Source organism: Falco peregrinus, chromosome 5 (assembly GCF_023634155.1).
Source record: "Falco peregrinus isolate bFalPer1 chromosome 5, bFalPer1.pri, whole genome shotgun sequence".
Taxonomy (NCBI): Eukaryota; Metazoa; Chordata; class Aves; order Falconiformes; family Falconidae; genus Falco; species Falco peregrinus.
Window position 1 is genome coordinate 80891301 of NC_073725.1, and position 15519 is coordinate 80906819.

At 49.5% G+C, this 15519-nt stretch overlaps 1 protein-coding gene across 1 annotated transcript in view; it reads right to left on the reverse strand.

Annotated features, from left to right (window-relative positions):
* SYT17 (synaptotagmin 17) overlaps positions 1-15519 on the reverse strand; it is a 39079-nt gene that overhangs the window by 11455 nt on the left and 12105 nt on the right. Inside the window, exons 6-7 of the mRNA XM_055806799.1 lie at positions 5429-5549; positions 4464-4619 (exon numbers count right to left, since the gene is read on the reverse strand). Of these exons, the coding sequence (XP_055662774.1) occupies positions 4464-4619; positions 5429-5549 (277 nt within the window). The remainder of the gene's footprint in view (positions 1-4463; positions 4620-5428; positions 5550-15519) is intronic.

Here is a 15519-nt window from a genome sequence, read left to right on the forward strand (position 1 = left end):
CCCTTGCACAGACGGCACAAAGATTTTTCCCTCTTTGGGGACCGTGCTTGCTTCACAAGCCCTAAAGATTCTGTCATGTAAACATGTACAAGAGCATATTTAGATGGAGAAAGACACCCACAACCACCGCAGGACCTCGGGGAGATATGTATTCCCTAACTGAGTGCTGAACGTTTTATTTTTTTTACAGTAAGTGATCTAAAGATGTTAACGAGTCACCAAGATGCGGTTTGCCCTGCAGTGCTGGTGGTTTTTATTGGGCCATCTGGGCTTTACTGCAAGGCAAACAGCATTACCAACGATCGTTATTAACAACATTATAATCATTAACGGAACACCACAGTGCTCGGATTTCAGGTATCGTCTCACCTCCTGCTGCACAGCCCAGGCTTTCTGAAGGTTAGGCAGGGTTTTAGAGGACAGCCTGCCCAAAATCCAGCAGCAGGGAGAGCACGGTGTCCCCAGGTGCCAGCACCTAGCCCTCTGAGCACAGAGGCTGCAGTCACACCTCAGATACCCTTTCTGCTTGGAGATGACCTTGGGCAGCGGCTGACAGCCCTGCTGGCCGGCCAAACTCCACCTTCCTCTTACCATGGGACAAAGAATAATTAATGCCTTTGTTCACAGGTACACATGGATAGGAGAACATACTGTCTTTTAAAGCCCAACCCATTTCTCTGCAGGAGGTGAACCCAGGACTTGCTTGTGCTCAAGCCCAAGATGGCACATGGGGGATGCACGTCAGGTTGCCAAAAACCAGAAAGCGTGAAAAAGAACCACCCAAACCCATGCACTTCTGTTACAGTATGTATACAGATGCTCACGACCTAGACAACATGTTTGATAGGGTAAATGAGAATCAAACATCATCTCCACTAGCTGTTGGCTCACTCATCATCTTTTTTCTGTCGGGACATGAGACTTGTTACAAGGATCAGCCACTTTCCTGGTTCCAGCCTCTTTTGGTGAGAAGCTGTGAACAGACGATACTTGAAGCAGCGATCCTGACCCAGGAAGTCTCCTCCTGGAGAGGACAGCTCCGCTTGAGCTCACCCCACCTCATTTTAGCTACTAAACTAGGCCATGTGAGTTAGTGACAGCTCCAGTAAGCATCTGAGCTTGGAACGAGGGAAAGCAGCAAGACAGCTTGTACAAGGTGTCCTGCACCAATGTGAAGGGAAATGCCAGTAATTTAGCATTGAATCCTGGTATGCCTAAGGAAGAGGAAAGATCTAAGAACCAGCTCAACCCTCCCAAATCCTGGCTAAGGCAGAGCTCACCCTGTGCACCCCATCCTGGAAGCACCCACTGCCCATCTCCTAGTCCAGCTGCACTCCAACCCTGCGTTCGGTCCAAGCCCAGCTCTCCAGAGCACCCCCGGGAAAGCAGGGAGCAGAACAGCGCTCTGCAGAAAGCCATCCGTCCACAGCGCGTGCACACGCAGTCCTTGCCAGAGGCACAGCAAAACACCGCATCAATTCTTCCTACGGCGCGCTAAACCCAGAGAGTTTGATTCAAGATGCACAGGAGAAAAACCCACGGGAGGAGGGAGGGGAAATAAATCCTACTTTGCCTAAATAGTGCCTTACTTCACAGTGTGGTACCAGCCACAGAGAGAGAGTCAGGAGCCTCAGCTATAGGGACTGGCACAGCTCCACCGCTTCCCAGTGAAGCCCAGCCAACGTAAAGACAGCTGCAGACTGGGTCCAAAATACAAAGCCACAAAAAAGGTTCCTTTCAATTATTGAAGATATACTCACTTTTGGCCCCCCTGACTGCTTTTGCAGCATTCCCTCCATGGAAAGCATCACCACCCACCCTTCAAATGGCATTATTTTCCTTTTCTATTGGACTTTGACTCAACAGCAAATTTAATTAACTGGCCTAATGGACTAGAGCTGTGGATTGAAAAAAAAATAAGAAATAAAAATCAACTCCCATAAAACATACAACAGAAAGAACCACCACTGCAGCAAAAAATAAAAAAGCAAGTCAAAACAAAAAAAAAAAAAACCTAGAGAAAAAAAATGTGACTTGTGCTCCTGCTTTGCAGAGATACAAACTAATAAAAAGATCCTCACGTGAGGTATGGCTTCTCCATGCTGGCAACCATTTGCTCTTTATTGTCTTTTAACAGAAGATCCCAAAGCCATTTACAAGCTTTTAAGCTGTGCAATACCCTAATGTGCCAAGGTGGCAGCTAGATGGAGAATACCAGCATCCCTGTCCCAGAACTTCAGCCAAGCTGCACGCCGATCCTCATTGCATTAAAACCTCACAGACACACACAAGAAGAACCTGGTGCCGCACTCCCTGCTGGGGACACGCTTCCACCAACATCCAGGGCACCTCCATCACTCAGGTGAACACTGAATGTGGCTCAGCATCTTCACCACCACCATGTCCCCTGAACCACCTCACCGCCGTGGCACTGCAGATGTCCACATAGGAGCCCGGCTTCACAGGTCCTCGCAACAAGACGGGCTCTTGGCTCCTCTAAGAGGAGGCAGCGCAGGCACCAAAGCCGCAGCAGACTGTACACACGACGTGACGAACAACTCCAGCTCCAGCTGTATATTGACTATACAATATATCCAACAACCACATCTCAAACAGAGTCCTGACCTGTGGCCTGACCCCAGCAAATGCAGCAAGTCCAGCGATGCCCGCAGCAGCGCTGCGCCGGAGCCACACGTCACCCTCCAGTCCCAGGGCAGCCACAAGACCCTGGCCCCGCTGCTCCTCTGAAAAGCTCTGCATGCTTCTCCCCAGCTCTGGAGCTGCTGCCGACATTTCTGACCTGGGGTTATTTATTGCACTGTTCAAAGCAAACAATACGTCACTTAGAAAGTGAAGCACCACTCAACAGGCATGCCACTGACATCCAACAGCATTACACAGGATTATAAATCAGCTAACTTCCCATCGACTTCTTTGAGAATGCATCCATTTGCATAGGAAAAAAAATAATCAGGCATCCACTCATTAATGCTAGCCTCATCAGCCACAGCGAGGAGCGGCGCATCACCCTCACCCTTCTGGCCGACAGAGCTGCCGCAGTTTGCCTTTCCTTCTTCTATTACAAAAAAGGGGAAAACAAAGAGGAGAGTATTTCACGCCTGTCACAAGATCACCTGATGGAACTTTCCAAGAACAAATTCATCATTGCACATGCAAAGTACAGTCAGGATGACGTGCATGCAAAGCAGTGATTAATTATAGAGTTTTCGCTGAGGAAATTTCTGAGCATGAAGGGCAAAATTTAAATTGCTGATCAGCATCGCTTTTGTTATAACGTGTTTGGAAACAAACTAATGGGTTGGAATTAGGCTCCTTGTATGGGCTTTGACACCTGTATCTGCCATGTAAGAAATTTTTTAAAAAAATAATTCACAATATGTTCTTTCAGATGCAGATTCCTTTCACTTCATTGGAAGATGGCAAGTCATGGGTGGAAAGTTGCCAAAAACTGTGTGTGAAGTGCAGGAGCCCAGCACAGCAGAGGAGCGTGGGGCCCGCCGCCAGCCCCTGCACCGCTCTGGGGCAAGGATGTCCGACCCCGCTCCCTCTGGTGCCCCAGTCCACAGTGCAGGGAGGGTGGACCAAGCCATGCCACAGCAGGGAAACCCACCACCTCCTGGGGTCCCTGCCGCCCTGCCTGAGACCCCCCCGCTGTGGAAAGGCACAGAAGGCACTGGCCACAGTGGGTCCCCAGCCAGGGACTCATCCTGTGCTCCACTGCTCCTGCTCTGACGAGCACGCCTAACCGCCGAGCTCCAGGCTGTTCTCCCCAGAGAACAGAAGCAACAGATTCAGAAATCATTTAAGAATTCCTATCCCAGCCAAATTTCCCCAGCAGTGACAAAGGTCTCGAATAAGGTCAGCTCTGGGACTCCTCCTGGCCACAGCCTGCGCGGCCAGTGCCGTGATCCCCAGCCGTGCCACGCGGCGCTTGGCACCGAGCCCCAGCCCTGCACAAAGGCACAAACCAACCTGCTCACAGAGCAGGTGATGCCAGCAGCAGACACCGACAGCAGCATCATCTCACCACTAAATGATGTCGAGTACCAGCAATTATCTTTGCCAGTGTCTGGGCTCACTCAGTCCTTCCCTCTCACCCTTCTGATGTCTGACTCCACGCCGCAGCCGGGTGCCGCTGAGAGGTGGTTAATGCCTCCCCCTCCTCTGCACAAAAGCGTTCCCAATGGCACCAATTAAGCACAGGACCAACGAGGTGCGCTCCCAGCCCACTCCGGTCATCAGGAATGCCAGGAACAGCTTCCGCACAGGACAGAGCACTAATTAAGCTTCCCTGGAGACTCAAGCCATTGTCACCCCTTGCAGGGTGGCCACGGGGGACACCGTCCCACACAGGCTCATCCACACACCCACCCACAGCTGCCGCTTTGTTTACCTCAGCGGCAACCATGACTGTGCTTAGCTGGTACCACCACCGCGTTTACCTGTGAACACCAGGCTGGCGTTCTCCAGCTCCTCCTGTGGCACCTTGAAGCTGAAGGACTCGTTGTAGAAGGGATCGATCGTCCCCCGCATGCAGGAGGTCTTCTTGGTTTTTGTTAATTTCAGGCCATGAACAAGCTGAATTTTCACAAAGGGATCTGTGAAAATCCACAAAACACAGGCCGTGCATTACTGGCGCCATGAGCCAGCATCCCACCCCAGGAAGGCTGAGCGCCGCAGGGATGGACTGGGCTGGGAAACAGCACTGGGGAACCACTGTGCCTTGCACCACCGTGCTGCTCCCATCGATGCACAGCAGAGACAAAAGTCAGGCAGCTGGATTAAAAACACTCCTTGCCAAAACCACAATTAACAACAGCCTTGATAGAGGTCAAGCGCACTGTTCTTTTTGGAAAATGCCAATATTCTGGCAGCAGCAGTGGCTGGGGCAGGGAACATGGGAACACCACGTGGAACACCTGAGGACATACACGTGAAGCAATTACCGGCCGGCACGCTCAGAAATGGCAGGGAGCAGCGCATGGATACTGGAAAAACCTTACCACAACCCACAGAGCAGCTAGATATCATAAATGGAACCACTGCAACGTTACCACTCAGGCAGCATCTGCAAAACACAGTGCAGCCACAAACGGGCTGCTTTACAGAACGCAACACGGGGGTAATTTAGAGCTTCTGGCTCCCCACCTCGCCCTGGTTCAGAGATTTTTATTTTAAATATGGCAAAGAAATTGACATCCTCAATTTTATCTCAGGGTAAGTGTTCCAAATACTTCCATTATTGTTGGCTATATATATAAAGTTAATATCCGGAGCCTTGTATTGATAGGAACTGAGCATCCAGATCCTCCTGGGGTCCCTCACAAACTGCAGCCTCACCATGGATCTGGTTTAAAAGCACATATAATCTGTGCACGACTAATGTGGGAAACGCACTGCCCTTTACCTGAACCTTGGCTCATGTCTGTCTGAAGAAGCTGTTTTGCTCTAATGATGTCCACGTTCAGCCTTCCCGCACTGGGTAGGTAGTTTAGCGACAACAGCAGCTCTCCCAGCTCCACTTCATTCTGCAGTAAAAAGGAACATGGAAATTCAGAACAGAGCTCAGAGGGGAAGGGAAGAGCAGGAAGAGAAATTAAATAAATCCCATTTGTCTAAGTGCCTGAAAAATAAATTTTAGTCACGCTCTAAACTGCAACCAAGAACCATCTGGTGGTACCTTCATGCTGAGCAGAAACAAGAAAGAATATTATCCCCAGTGAAGACCGTTCTTTAATCGCTGATCCTTCACCAGCTTTTCAGCAGTCATGCAAAGAGGACCTATAAGGAAGAATTAATATAAAGTCAATAGTTTCTACCTGCTCCATTTTGAATGGTTCCAGGTGGTTCTGATCTTACCACCTGCACATCCTTATTAAAGTACAAAACACGAACCCATGGGAGAAGGCATCCTCTTTCCTTCCTAGCCCCCAAGGACCACACCAGCCACGTGGAGAGTTCAGGCATGAGACGGTTAATGCACCCCTGGCTCATGAAGGCAATTCAGAGCAGACATCCCCTCTGCATCCAGCCTGTGGTACCCAGGGAGCCCATCACTGCTTCACCATGCCTTTGCTGCCCATCAGGCTGTACCACAGCCACAGCTTCACATCAATACAGCTGCTCAGCTGTTATTGCTTTTCCTTTTACTTAATGATGCTTAAAGCTAGTAATTAAAAAAAAAAGAGCTGGAGAACTGACATCACCGCCCCTCAGACACGACAGCTTAAAATAACCTCTCCCCCCTAGCATGACCTGGCTTCGAGATGCTGTTATCCTCAGATGCAAAATATGCACAATGGAATAACTCGCTGGAAACACATCAGACAGCCTGGGCAGGGCACTGATCCATCCGCCTCATCCCAGGTCCATGCAGGAGCACAGAGCTAGTTCTCCATCACAGCCAGCCACACAGTTCAAAACCCAGCCTAGATCAGATGGTCACAGCCCATTCCCAAATGAAAGAGCAGCTGCAGTGGTATGGCAATCATAAAAAAAGGCTTAAATATCTTTACTGATGCCTCAAATATTACAGAAATCAGAGGCTAAAGGTAGCCAATAAAGAAAAAAGCTCCAGGAGAGAATCACAGTATGCACCAACCCAAAGAGCCAAGTCCATCAGCTGGTGGGCCGGTGCACGAGGGACCCGTCCCTGGCAAAGCTCTCCACGGCACTGGGGGAACTGCGGCTGGGGCTGCCGGGAAACCCACCCAGCTCACGGCTACAGAGCTCAAATGGAAAAGCACCATCTCCACCCAGCACAGACGGAGCAGAGCGCTCAGCCCAAACCCGAGGAGGTCACAGGGGAAAAGCCCCGTCCCTCTGCCAGCAGCAGCCCAGAACTTCTCACCCGGCCGCCCAGCATCACAGGATGGCTCCCGCTGACAGCAGGCCACCCGGCTCCTCGCCGAAGGAGCCAAGCACTACAGGTGACACCAGGAAATGGCATTAAAAGTTTTCCCCCAGGCACTTTGTCCTCTCTCCTCTTCCAGTTGACTGCTCCCAGCGAAGGCAGTGGGTGCGTGGCATACAAGAGCAGGTGGCAGGCTGAGCAAATCCTGCACCTCCCATCCTACATAATACAATTCAGTTTAATTCCATATCCTTTGTTTTGGCTTTCCACAGAAAATATGGCAATAGGCTGCCCGGTTTCACATTGAAGGTCTCTGCGTTTCAGGAGCTGGCAAAGCAACCCCTCTGTGTCTAACCCTGCACATTTAATGAGCAAAGGACAAGAGAAGCATCGTGCAGGGAGCAGGGTGAATGCTGCAAGTACAGGAGCATCATCCTGACTCAGCCGCCGGGTGAAAAGCATGAATCTACATCACAGACCCTAAGGCAAACCCACGTGCCTTCCTCGTGTGCTCCGCTGCTCCAGGAGCCAGCTCCAGAGCCAGCCTGCCAGCATCCACGCCAGGCTGGCCCACCTTCTGCCCCTCTCCCCCGTGAGAAAAAGTGTCTGATCTCTTACCCCAAACTCCTTTTGTCACAGCATCTCTTGGGTCACATTACATGGCAATATATGACTGCACAGCACACACACTCACGTTCACCATCATTTCTTCCATTGCTACAGTATTTTTGCTTCACCGAGAAGGCATCCCTCTTCTGTCAACCTCTGCCAACTCCCGTATCACAGCTCTGTTCAGTATATGGTATTTTAAGTTCCTTCCATCAGAAAGCCATTCCCCTGTACAAACCCGACCCACTATGCACACGATGCTCACGACTTCTGTGAGGTCAAGCCGTACCTACACACATCGCTGTGCCTGACGGTTGCACAACATAAGGATCTGAAACGGTCTCACACCCAAGGTGATTTAAACATCATCGAATTTAAACCACCATCTTTGGTTTGATTTTCCCCAAAACTGCTCCTCTTGAGTCTGTGGCTGGAACAGCCTGAAGACACATTTATCATCAACAACAGTCAGTGACTTCAAAACCTCTTACCAGGACAGTATCACAGCGCCCACACTGGCACCCATAACAGGATTCACCCAAGGTACCCCTGGACTCCAGCTCATTTTTGTAACTTAATGACATTTTTAACGTATCCAGTCCTACTGCCACTTGTCCTCACTGCTGCGTCAGGTTCCATGCAGGCTTTAATTCCTAGAAATTCAGTACATTTGGACAGCACAAATTAGGAAACTAATTAGTGATGTTATTACCTGCTGGGAAAAGACAATCAAACAGCTCCAGCTGCGAATACCAAACTTCAGGCACAGCCAGGAGGCAGGGCGGCACTGGGCAGGGATGTAGGAGTTTATAAGTCACCTCAAGCTTAAGAGTGCTGAAAACCCACATTAAGATTTGGGGTAATTACTTCTGGATCTGTCCATTGGTGGAACCTGCTGACCTTATCCAAGACCTACAGGAACAGAGTCAGGGAACCCTGGGTCAGGGAGGAGTGGTGAAGCTCGGCAGGGGGAGGTAGGTCTCCATCCTTCCAGCACATTTACGCTTATGCTCCATTTAAAAAAAATTGCCCCACGTTGCATGCTGCCAGTATCAGACCGGGTATGTAGCACCTGCTGAGGCACAAGCAGAAGAAACAGGCATCTACCCCCACCTGAACCCTTCCCAGCACCGTGTCCCATCATCCCTGCAAGGGTTACTGAAGGAGCCACAGTAACGGACCCATCACACAGCTGCCCAACCTTCGAGCCTTCAACAGGTACAGGTAAAGCTAAATCCCTGATTTCCTGGGGGACCTAATCTAACAGGGATATGTGCACCTCTAGCGAAATCTGTTTGACTATCTCCACTTAAATTTGAGTAAGGTGAGATATAAAATGCTATATAATAAAGCGTGATCCACCCAAGTCAGAAGACAGACTACCACCAGCTTCATTGAGTTCCCAATCAGGCCTCATTTCCCAAATCCCACTGGCACCTTCTGCCCCTTAGTGCCTTTCGAGCGTGCCCAGATTGCTGTGAATTGCTCTGGGGAAAGGCACACACCACTCGGCGCAGAGTGGCGTGTGGAGGGGTGCAGGACGGGTGCGCTCAGAGCCAGCAGGATTGCAGCCGCCCCGCTGGAGGCAGAGCATCAGCAGTGCCTGCAGCAGTCACAGGAGGTGTTTTCAGATGGAAACCCAGGTCCCTGGATAGCTCACCTCACCGTACCAGTGACTCAGCCTCTCCAAGGCACTTAAGCAGCCAACTGCCTCTGATCTTCTAAATGCATTATTTCTAGCCTAGCCACAAGGATCTATGAAATACACTTCAAATCCTGCCACGTGCCCAAGGGGGCATCAAGCACTTGAGAAAACAAATCAGTGGCCAGCAGCCATCACGTGTTCCTGGCTGGCACGTTGGGCCAGCGCTGCCTCCACCACGCTCACTAGCTTTCTCCTGTTCTTTGGTCACCTGTCATCATTAGCAAGCAAGCAAGGAACTAATGGGCTGCTCCGAAACTCCCGAGGTACAAGGCACACCTCCCTAGGTTTCAGCTGGCTGTGCTTTGCCCGACAAGCCCAGACCACGGCGTACCTTTGCTGATGTGACAGTCTGGCTAACAAGACACGCGGGTGGCACAGCTTGTGTCAGAGATGGCAATGGGAATGCAGACAGAGCGGCAGCTCAATGGACTCGCTGGCTCAGCAGGCAAAAGGGAGACAACTGGGGAGCACAGCGGGGTCCACTATGAGATGGAGAAACAGGACCTTTCTTGTTATGGGTCAGAGGAGAGACTCAGCTCAGGAGAGACAAGCAGCCACAGAGGTCTCAGGTGGCTTGTGGGGCCACAGGAGCTACCAGGGTGCTCCTCCATCCCACGGACCTACCAAGCTCACCCACACCTTGGAAACACTCTGTGTTGCCATAACCATCAACCCCCAGACCCACCGCCTTGTCTACAGTCCAGGTTTGTCAGCAACAGCATTAAGACACGTCCTGCTGGAACACAGAAGCACAGCTTTTGTTTTGTCACACACTGGAACGTCCCCAAACCCGAGGCTCGCATGGGGGCCAAGCCAAGCAGAGGGGTACAAGTACAAGAGGTGCCACCAGCACGTTGTTCACTGTAGGGAAAGGAAGAGGCTGAATTTTACTTCTCCCAGGTCTTTTCATCAGGAAACTAACAGGCTGTTGGTTTCACCTTCAATATTTTGTTCACAGAACGCAGTGTGCAGAGGTACCCCTCAGGCACCGCAGTGCAAAGGCATCATTTTAGTTGCCATTATTATGCTGATGATGCACTGATTTGTGCTGAGATCCCAGGTGACCCTGCAAAAGCAATTTCCTGTTTGATGAGGTGCTGGAGTGACACCAAGCCTGGGATGTCCGAGACTCTCCTGAAGCTCTGATTAACATTTCACTCGTGGCTGTTCCTCTCCACAGCTGTATTACACAGCCAGTCATTTGGAGTTGCAGCCCTGGGCTCGCCTGTGATCCAGAACCTTCTGCAGTTACTGTTTGGGTTGAACCAGACACACGTGGTTTTTTTCTTTTTTGTCATCTCTGAAACACAAAGAGGCTACCTAAGGGAAAAGAAATTTTCAATTAATGCCACTTGCACATCTTTGTTGGATCAGGGCAGTTCTTTCCTCACAGCCCTCCAGACTGCAGGCTGTGCGTTGCTACAACACCAGCACATCTGCAGCTGAAACCCTCCCCAGTTCCCGATGGGAACCAGAGCACATTACATCAGCACAGACATCTATGCAACGCTCCTAATGAAGTTTCAGATTGATTTTCCTCTTCAAGGTTATCTGTGATGGTACCTCCAAGCACATTAGAAAACTGACGGTTTAGAACAGTTTGCTCTAACAGGCTTTCTACAGCATCCTGTGACATGCAGCAGTCATTTCAGGAAGGCTGGGCTATGAAGGACCAGAACCTGAAAAAAAATACATACCTACCAATGGCTAAGAACAGTGTTACCTACATAATAGATGCCAACTAGATGTATGATGAAAAGAGTCACAAAATCCCTTCTAAAGTCTAACTGGCTTTGTATCAGTCTGGACAGCCATGACAAAGCCTCTCCCCTGTGCAAAAAAGCTTTGGGAAGAAGATTTCCTATGAAGAGGTCCTGCCCACGACCCCCACTAACCCCTCCTGTGGGCTCCTCCTCAGCAGAACACCCTCCACAGCACCCCAGTCCTCTGCGGAAAGGACAAGGGCTGAACAGCACAGAGGGGAAGAGATGAGGTGACAGAGATGACAGCTGGAAGCACAAGAGACAGATAAGGATAAAGAACAGAAAATGATCAAGAAGAAAAATGTCTCAGTGCTGAAGCTTTGAAGACTGGAAAAGGAAAAGGGGGAGAAAACTCACTGAAATGGACCTGGGGGAAAAATACAGACACAGAGCGAATGAAAGATGGTAGAATGTCGCAAGCCAAAATACAATAAACCACAGGTGAAGAGCTAAAAATGTTGTCATCATGACGGACCAGCATCCATCATGGCGTCCCATCACAGTTCCCTCAACCCCACTGACCTGCGGAGTGGTGGCATCCCGCCTCCAGCCAGGCTTTGCCCAGGACATCCCACCCACCAGGCACAGGGAAACTGCCAGGTTGATTTTAACACCTTGCTAATGAGCGAGCACAGCTCCACGTAACCAATCCACATTCATCATCAGTGATTCTGCATCACTCCTTTAATGAAGCAACCACTAAGCTTTTGTAGAGCTAAAAAAAAAAAAATAATGGAAAAAGAAAAACCTCTGACAACATTCATGTTCATATTTAATTTCCCATGACTGTCACGAACGTGGACCCTCGTTCCCCACCGACACACACAGCCTTGAGCCCAGCGCTGTGCCAACCCTCCGAACCCAGCCTCTGTCTGTCCGGCGCTTTAAGCCCATGCAAGAGATGGGTGCTGGCGTTATCTTCACTACTACAGCGTGCTACCGACTGCAAGGCATCACCCACGCTCCTCAAGGACGGCTCCTTCTCAGGGCTGCAGCGGGTAAGCCAAGGAACAAGGATGCCGAGCCCAAACATGGTACAGGCACAACTGGAGGCTTCCAAGCAGCATGCCACAACCACCCGGCTGCACGGCAGAATTCAACGTAGCACCCAAGAGGAATGCTCCGAAATGAGTCGCTCCCCAAATTCTGGATTCCTGTCTCCCTCTTCCTTCCCAGCCAAGGCGTGGTAAGCAAAAGTTACGGAGAGCTGCTACAGCCAAGCCATCCCATTGGTAAAGCACATGCCATTTTGAACACAAAAAGCTCATACTAGTACACTCATAGTACAAAGTTTAAAAAGCAAGTCCAACACATAGTCCCTCCACTATAAAAACAGCTTAATTTGAGAGGAGAAGGAATTTTTATGCTATTTTCCCACCACGACCAGGCAATTATTTTTTTTCTTTTGTGGAATGATCTCCAAGCTCTCATTACTGCTGGTCTAAAACATTTATTCCTGCCCACTCAAATCTGCCAAAAGAGAAATGAATCATATGTCAATAAAACTTGGGGTCCTGAACATGTGTTTCAAAATTAATCTTAACAGCAAAATGTGCGAATCCGAGCCCAGCTACAGCAAGGCCTGCCAACTTCATTCATGGTAATTAAGCAAAGCCACACTTGTTTAAGGGATATTTAAGGAGTGCAGAGTGTTCCTATGGGGACCGGACTCAAGAACTACTCCAGGAGCAGCTACCGCGCTTCAGAAACACGTTAATTACTCTGCAAGAAAAAGCCTCCCAGAACTACCAAGACTAAAAAATTTGGTAATACCTGCACTGACATTTTCTACGAGGAGTAAGTCCTGCTTAGTTGCTGGCTCTGATGATGCATTGGCCAGCAGCTCCCCTGTGCCGCCGCTTTGGACTCAGTCCCTCTAAGCGCTCGATGCATGATCCAAATGAAAAAAGCACTTGGGTACAGGTACAGACTTTTGCCTGAAGCTTAGCACCAAGGGGGTTATTGCACTGATCCCCCAGGGCTGTCAGGACAGCACACTGCTCCCCCATATCCAGGTTCTCTGACAAGCCATTCCCAACATAAGGAGGGCTGCGAAGCTGCACTGCCCACCCGGTTACACCCAGGGTAAGTTCTCAGGTGGTTAGTTAACAAGCAACACCCTGAGGCAGTAATGAAGATATTCTGCTGTTAATGACAGTGGGCTTCCCCCCACAACGGGGCTGTACATCCCACCCACAGGCCTGAGGAGCTCATCCTGGTCCAGCTTGCAATGCCATCAGCAGAGCTGTGGCTGCAGAAGCTGGACCATGCCTCAGCCAGGGAACCCCCCGCTCAGCCCGGCTGACACAGCACACACCAAGATTGCTGGCATCCCCCATCTCCTTCAGCAGGGCTCACCCGTGCTGACACAGCCCTGCACCGCAGCAGCACCACAGCTCTGGGCTGGATGGGGCTCAGCCTGACGGTGGGACGAGGACTCAGCACCCGCCTTCACTTGCACGCTCTGTGGCAAAGGCTCCCAGGTGGGGACAGCGGGTGCAAAACCCATGTTCACCTTAGGCCACTCTCTTTGCTCCATCCACAAACCCTGACCCACCCCACTCCCACCAGCATGACAAGAAAACCTTCTCCACAGCTCCTGCCAGCTGGATTCGCTTCCCTCGTTCCTCCCTGTCTATAAATGCCAATAAAAAAAAAAATCATGTATTTTGTGTCTTTCATCTCTACATATCACATCCTCAACTGTCTATTTTTCTCTCCCTCCTCTTGCTGGTTTTCCAAGCACCTGCTTCAGCGTTTTCTGCAGCAGGATCTTTATGGGGTGGGGGGGGACACGCTGCTGCCAGCTGCTGCTCCGTGTCAGAGCCCCAGGGCAGCCAACCCAGCCTGGCAAATCTTCATCAACTAATGACGAGAACTGCACCACGGTGGCTTTGTGTTGCTCTCTAGAATCCGAGGACACCTTCTGCAAAAGAAAATGCTATTGCACGTAGATTTTTTTGTCCCCATCTACTCACAACATGAAGTACACTTCAGCAGACTTGAATCCAATCCAACAAGAAACTAATGAAGGCTGTCTGTCCCTCAGCTAATCAAGCAAAAATGTGAGAAGTATAAAAAAAATTGTCAACATGTCAAACCTATCGTTTCACAGGCAGAATCTTCCAACTAGCAATCAAAAAAACCCCACAAATTCCTCGCACAAGCATAGCTGTTATTGAAAGTCATGAAAATGCATTTTTTTAAAGTAGTAAGCTTTATTGTTTTACTTCTTCCAGGATTTATTTTAACCCTTTGATCAATGAATTTAACTTTAATCACCACGAAGATAAAATGTACCTCATTCAATGAACTTTAAAAATCTTATCACTGAGAAAACATGGGAAGATGATACCAAACATCCTCCCTGGATGTCCTAGCACAAGTACTGTTGTTCCCTTTGCGGTTGCAGTCTGCCAGCTAAGATAAAAAGAACAAGGAAGTATGAAAAGACCAGAACAAGCACTTCACTGATTGAGGTGCGAAGGACTTTTTGCTTAAATTGAGTCTTTCCAGATGACAGCAAGCAGATAAATGCAAGAGGCATGTGAGGTTAGGCCTGCCCATTCAAATGGAGTTCTCTCTCTCTCTCCTTCCTTTTACAAACCTCAGAAATGCCAATTTCTGCACAAATAATTTTGCTTGAACCCTGGTGAAGCAGACAGCACTGCTGAAAACAGCAGCAGCTTTCAATGAAACTTGGAGAGGGAGGGAGGGAGGGCTGGCTCCGAGCTTGGCACATGAAGGCAGAGATGATCTTGTCTAATCAAGGTCTGTATTAGCTGTGGAATGAATCCATGTCACTAATAAAGAGATACATAATACAGAGAAGTATTTGTCATGCAAAAGCATTGGGGGGGAGGGGAAAGCAAGGCTGTATGGTGTGAATCATGGGAGGATAATGGGATGTAAAAAGGAGAGCTCTGTCCTCAGATACACTGTGCAGAGCCCATGATGAACTGCTAATATATATTAAAAAAATAATAATTAAAAAAAATTGTTGCACGCATTCGTAAATAAACATTTGGGGAAAAGGCTCAGGCAGCAAGGGGAGCCCAGGAATATCTGTCTTTGTTCATTTTCCTTACGGACCGCTTTGTAACGCAGCTGTCCCCTCACTCCCCACTGCCACTCTGCCCAGCAAAGCAGATCCCACTGATGTGAGGACAATGTCCTACATAAATACATGCTCAGGGACCCCATGATCTTGACTTGTGCACAACATTCAAAACCTTCCTTTTTACCTGAGCATTGCTCAGGCTAATCCCGTACCACTCCTATTAGTGTAAATGTTGTCGGCTCTCCTGCAGTTACCAGGGGTCTTGGTCTTCATTCCTCTTAGATGCTGCAGAAGGTCTGAGCAAGAGGTAAAAGCACTCTCAGCCCCTCTGCAGTTCACATATTAACGCTGCTTGGTGGATTTTACTTCGAGAAGTGTCTGATCACAAGTTTCCACTCCAAATGAGACTCTTGGACTCACACCATAAATCAGCATTGAGGTCAGTGATTTACCTCCGGCTATACCACCCTTCTGTGCACACATAAAAAGCAAAGAAAACATGAACCAC